The 6,296-nt window shown below is 43.9% G+C and overlaps 1 protein-coding gene across 1 annotated transcript in view; it reads right to left on the bottom strand.

The window, feature by feature from the left end:
- snx2 (sorting nexin 2) overlaps nucleotides 1-6,296 on the bottom strand; it is a 19,225-nt gene that overhangs the window by 8,419 nt on the left and 4,510 nt on the right. The window contains exons 2-8 of the mRNA XM_037680137.1: nucleotides 4,108-4,207; nucleotides 3,432-3,592; nucleotides 3,250-3,316; nucleotides 2,700-2,743; nucleotides 2,208-2,349; nucleotides 1,241-1,319; nucleotides 378-453 (exon numbers count right to left, since the gene is read on the bottom strand). Coding sequence (XP_037536065.1) covers nucleotides 378-453; nucleotides 1,241-1,319; nucleotides 2,208-2,349; nucleotides 2,700-2,743; nucleotides 3,250-3,316; nucleotides 3,432-3,592; nucleotides 4,108-4,207 — 669 coding nt within the window. The remainder of the gene's footprint in view (nucleotides 1-377; nucleotides 454-1,240; nucleotides 1,320-2,207; nucleotides 2,350-2,699; nucleotides 2,744-3,249; nucleotides 3,317-3,431; nucleotides 3,593-4,107; nucleotides 4,208-6,296) is intronic.

The raw sequence follows: 6,296 nt of genomic DNA, 5'->3' as shown, positions 1-6,296 counted from the left end.
TGAAGGGGACGTTCTGGACACATGAAGGGGTCGTTCTGGACACATGAAGGGGACGTTCTGGACACATGAAGGGGTCGTTCTGGACACATGAAGGGGACGTTCTGGACACATGAAGGGGACACCTGAAGGGGACATCAGGGGACGATGCTCGTTTGGACCTGCTGGAGGTCGTTGTGTTTCAGTTTGTGGTGAGTAAAGGTTCTGTTGGAAGTCCAGATCAGAACGTCAGAGTTCCTGCAGCGAAGCGTTGAAGCAGTTTGTGGACAACGCAGCAGACGTTTCACTTCACGTTGAAACGCAGCAGAACTCAGGAGGACGTCGGGACAACGAGCAGAGGCGAGACGCTAACGAGCAGCCGGAGGAGACGGACACTTTACCTCTGAGCTCTCCAGGAACTGAAGGACGTCCGGGTCCTTCAGCAGGATGGGATGCTTCACCGTCCTCATCAGATACCTGAAAGAGGAACAAGTGCTCATCAGACTGCTGGACTCCTAACAAGGACCAGGTCCTGGTCTAAAGGCCAGGTTCTGGTCCAACCAGCGCAGCTGTTTGGGTCAATATTATAGAACAACTTCTTTCTCCTCATGTTTGTGTAAAATTATTTATTTTTACAATTTTCGGCTCAAACAACCTTTTAGGAGCAAACAAACGCTGAAAGCAGTCACTGAAGGACTCCAAACCTTCAGAACGGTTCTGAGTTCTTTCTAAAGCCGCTTCTCCACCGACGGGACTTTAATCGCATCGACCAACTCTGTCTCCATTCCCTGGTCCTGATCGGTTTCTGGACCCGCCTCAGCCGTGGACTGGTCCGTGGATCGACGTCACTGGGCGAGCCAAGGCTCTGCTTGTAAACTCCCAGTGGTGCCGTTAGCCCCGCCCCCACCTGTCGGCCCCGCCCCCTCCTGTCAGAAGACGTTCTCTCATACTGACATCACAGCTGACAGATGTAAAAGGTTTGACCTGAACGGTCACACCTCCATCGTTTCTCCTCAGCGGATGATCTCAGTTAAAACTCAGGAGGAGGCGGGTGATTTAACTCGGCAGCAGCTAAAGTTACTTCCCTGTTCGGCTCATTGACGCTAACGCTGTTAGCTTCAGGCCGACTCGAAGCTTTTAACTGAGCTGGTCGTAATGTTCTGGCTCTGGTTTAACCACAGGTAAGATTTAACACCTGATCGGAGGACGTGTGGCAGTTGAACAAACTCCAGCTGTGTTCAGGTTCACCTCCTCTTCATCGTACCTCTCCAGAGCGGACCTCCTCTTCTCCACGAACTCGTTCGACGACTGGTCCTCCTTCCCCACCTTCACCTTCGTCATGCCTGCAGAACGTGGAGGAGAACGAGTTCATTTGTATTATAACAGATCAACGGTACATCTGGTTTCTTCTTGCTGAATTTTTATGTACAGCACTCCCTCGCTACTTCGCGGTTCGTTTATCGCGGTTTTTCAAAATAAGAGTGGACACGACACACAACTGGCTGACTGGTGGATGAGCTGCACGACTGGCATGGATTTTTTATTTTAAACAAATTATTTTTAATTATTTAGCACCTGCTGCACCTCTGTGCAGCCCATACTGCAGGAAAAACTTCCTGCTGCAGCTGATCAGCTGTTCACCGTGTAGAGCGGAGAAGTGGGCGTGGCCAAAAACGCTTGCAGGTGGTTGAGAGCAGCGGAGGCAGGGAGCTGAAATCATGATGTTCTGTGTCTTTTAGAGGCTTTAGAGTTTAGAAACATTGTGTAGAATATCGCAAGAGTGTAGAAAGGGTTTATAATTCCTTATATATATATATATACACTAAAATAAACTACTACTTGTACTACTATTACTACTTCGTGGTTTTTCACTTTACGCGGGTCTTCAGGGTACGGATCCCCGGCGATAAACGAGGGACGTCTGTACAGCCAAACGACGCCTCATTAAACCAGTTTGACACAATAAGACGGACTTTGTTGTTGTTTTCTTCGTAATTATTTTCAGAAAACTCCTCCTGAGCATGTCAGCTGCTCTGTCTCGGGTCAAAACAGACAAGTTTTTACAGGTTCTGGTGGTGATCGGGATCAAAACTTCAAATAATCCAGGAGAAAAACAGCCGTCCAAACATCTGCCTGTTCAAAAACATTCAGCTGAACATAAAAAGAGATAAATGACAAAACTCTGCTTGAAGTTTCTTAATGAGCTCTGTTCCTCACACACGTTTTCTTACCCACAATGCTTTTCTCCGGAGCAGGGGGGACGATGTAGCCGACGTGCAGGTACTTGGAGGCCAGTTTGCTGTGCAGACCCAGAAAATCACTGAAACGCCTTTTAACGGAGAAATCCTTCTGCCTGAACAGAGACATGGAGGTCTGAGAGGGACACAGAGCGACAGGAGAGTTACACGAGTTCCAGCAACGAACCGCTGGTTCTGTGAGAACGTCACGTCGAAATCTCACAGAACATCATCAGACAGACATGAGTGGGCAGAAAGCGAGGACTCAGAACAGTAACGACGTTAAACCTAAACATCTGTCTGGAGAGAAACTCAACAAGATGCAGATTAAATTAAAAAATATATTTTGTTTTCAGCCACTTGGACTTTTGTTAACTCCGTGAGAAGGAACGTTTAAAACCAGGCTTTAGACCGAGTCCAATAAAAACTGACCAATAACTGATAACCAATAAATAAGTGATAGTGATGTTTGGTGTTGAGTCTGACCTTCGTCGTCACTTTGTAGGCCATGTACGCGTTCATCCCGTCACCTGGAGCGAACAGAAGGACTTTTAATGATACGCTGCTTTCAAACACACACCTGCTCAGTTACACCTGAAGGATTCAACTCGAAACACCTAAATGCTCTAAACTCAAACACTTTTGCAGATATTGAGCTAACACTCGGCGTGGTAGTAGCCGAGCGTCGTCCTCGACGTGCACACTGAGGGAGGAGCTGCAGTGAAGCTGCACCATCAACAAACGGAAACGTCTTCGGGTTTTAAAAGTCGACGTTTCACTCGTCAACTTGGACGGGCTGTAACGACAGCTGGAGCCTGCAGGGGGCGCCACCAACAATCAACTGCTCTGACAGGGAGTCGAACTGTCGGCTTCGGGAGAAAGGCCTCACGGGAACTTCATCTTCCAGCACGTCTGCTCTTCTCAGGGAGGAGAAGGCAGCCGAGGGGCTGGCGGGGTCTGGGCTCAGTTTCTTAAAGCTCCAGGACTCTTGAGGATTTTCAAGGACCGCTGACGCGCCCCGTCATGGAGGACTCACCCACTTTCTCCGGGTCGGACACGGATATGTGAATGTCCAAGGAGTTGCCCGCTTCCTCCTCCTCGATCTGCAGGAAACACAAAACTGATTCATCCCTCGGCTCGTGCTTCAAATGAAGCTGTGTGTGCACGTGTGTGTGTGTGTGTGCACGTGTGTGTGTGTGTGTGTGTGTGTGCAGTTACCTCATCAAACGAGGAGTGTGTGAACATGTCGTCGTGGGCGTGGCCGATGCGAGGCGTGATGACGGAGATGGGAGGAGTGATGGGGGTGATGGCGGGGGACGGGCCGTCAGACAGCAGGACGTCTCTCTCAGGACTGTCCAACGACACCTCCTCTGTGGCCTCTAAACAAACAAACAAACAAACAAACAAAAACAACAACATTATTCCAACAGACTCGGACGTGAGGGGATTTCTATTAATCTTGTCCAGAAGTTAGAATGTCCTTTCAGGGCCTCCGTAGTTTCAGTGAAGACTGAGGCAACAACCAGAGCTGCTCAACTTCAGAATAAATAATAATAATAATAACAATAATAATAATAATAACTATTATTATTATTATTATTATTATTAAAAAGGGTTCACTTAGTTCAAAATGCTGATTTTTGCACCCAACAAGCTGCAAATTGAACTTTGAAGCAGAAAATATAATAACTATAATATTATTAAAGATAGTTTTTATCATCTATCCTGTTTCTGTGATCGTTCGGGGCAGTACCAACAGGTTTTCTGTTTCCAGAATCTACCGAAGAATCAAACTCAAATGTTTATCCTGAGAGGAGAAACAACGATGTAAACAAAAGTAAACAAACAGTAAACAAACAGTAAACAAACAGTAAACGTTTGCGACTGTTCGAACCTGCGAACAGATCCTCGGTGTCGTCGTCAAACAGAGAGTCCTGTTTGGGTCCGTTTGACTTGGTGCTGATGTCCACAGCAGGAAGGCTGGCTGGCAGAGACTAAACAAACAAACAAACAAACAAACAAACATCTGAATGTTTGTGCAGCAGATTAAAGACACCAAGAACAAACTCAAACACGTGGAAGAACAGGAACATAAAACTTTACATTAAGGATGGACCGATGTGGGTCAGAACCAAATCTGAAGACCAGAACTAACTAGTAAACAAACAACAAACTAACTAAACAAATAAATACATTAAAAATAAACAAATACTTATAACTAAAACAAACAAATACATAACTAAATAAAATAAATCAACAATACATAACTAACTAAAATGAATAAATAAACAAACAACATAACTAAATTAGCAAACAAATAAATACACAACTAAATAAAAACAAACAAAGATTAAAACCAAAACAACAAGAATAAAAGTTAAACATCTTGCAGGTGCTTGTTTTCATCTTCTGAGTTTTTAAAGATGATTAAAAGTATAAATCTGTATTTATTTATGTCTAAATGTTTATGATTGAAGACGTCAACAAAACAAAACAAATCAACAAACAAACGAGTCATCGTCTTCCAGCTCTTCAGTCAACGTGAAGTTTCCTGTCGGACTCTGACGTCCAGAAGGTCCGACCTTCAGAGCAGAACCTGGAGAACGTTGCTGGTCCAACAGAACCGATCCACTTCGGTCTCCACCGAGTTGAGTTTTAAATTTCAAAAAAGCTTTTCATTAAAAAGTTCATGTTGTTCACATTTACTCTCATTTTATTTTATTTCAGGTAATAAATTTTAATTAAAAATAAAAAACTTTTTCTGAAAGGCAACTTTAAAACGACGATTAAAAATCTAAAAGTCACTTTTCCACGCCGAGATTCTTCCAGACGTAAATAAAATAAAGTTTATATTTGAGTCAGACGACCTTCGTGACGATGAAGGTCAACCTGACCCAGTTTCTGACGGAACAAATTTAAACGGTTGTTGTGAAATAAAGACCTGAACTTTCAGCCGTTCCTGAACGACACAAGAAAACTTGAGACCTGCAGACGAACAGAAGAACTGGAGCAGCGACTCGTCCGTCTGCAGAAACACGACTTCCTGTTTGTCAGCGAGGAAACGAGCAGCCGGAGGCAAAACTGATCCATCAGCACGACCAGGAGGTCCGGAGAGGTCCCCAGGTCCAGAACAACCGACCCGAACAAAGTCACAGACCAGGACCGACCGGAACGTTAGAAAGATCTAAAGACAGCGAGTGTTTACGTCATTCAATGATTCTTTTGATCAACTCGTCAAAAGAATCAGACGAGCCGAACGAGAAAACGCAGATCTGATTCACCGATTAGTTCAATTCAGTTTATTTAAAAAGCTCCAGGTCACAACAGAAGTCGAGTCAGAGAACGGAACAGAAACATTCAAGTATAAAATAACAAGTTCACATTTATCTGAATATCAACATTTATTAACATTATTTATCAATTAGTTTGCAGACTCGTGTTCAGAGACTCGTGTTCAAAGACTCGTGTTTAAAGACTCGTGTTTACGGACTCGTGTTTACGGACTCGTGTTTACAGACTCGTGTTTACGGACTCGTGTTTATAGATTTGTTTACAGACTCGTGTTTATAGACTTGTGTTTATAGACTCGTGTTTAAAGATTTGTGTTTACAGACTCGTGTTTAAAGATTTGTTTACAGACTCGTGTTTATAGACTTGTGTTTACAGACTCGTGTTTACGGACTCGTGTTTAAAGACTTGTTTACAGACTCGTGTTTACTGACTCGTGTTTATAGACTCGTGTTTAAAGATTTTTGTTTAGAGACTTGTGTTTACCAGATTCAGGTCTTTAGACATGGACTTACAGATTTGAGGACTTCAGACTCGGGTTTACAGATTCAGGTCTTTAGACATGGACTTACAGATTCAGGTCTTCAGACTCGGGTTTACAGATTCAGGTCTTCAGACTCGGGTTTACAGACTGTTGAGCAGCTCAAAGGTTTCTCTAAAAACCTGCATCAAACACGATCCTCAGCTGTCAAACATTAAAATCTTTCAAAATAAAACACCAACAGAAATGAGCCTCCACAGCGAGTTCTAAAATAAAGTTTTCCCCACTAGATAAAATAAAGTTTTCCCCACTAG

The sequence above is a fragment of the Nematolebias whitei genome, chromosome 8 (genome assembly GCF_014905685.2).
Source record: "Nematolebias whitei isolate Nwh7 chromosome 8, NemWhi1, whole genome shotgun sequence".
In the NCBI taxonomy this organism is placed as follows: domain Eukaryota; kingdom Metazoa; phylum Chordata; class Actinopteri; order Cyprinodontiformes; family Rivulidae; genus Nematolebias; species Nematolebias whitei.
Note: the sequence above shows the minus strand (reverse complement) of the source record. Positions and strands in the feature narration are given on the sequence as shown.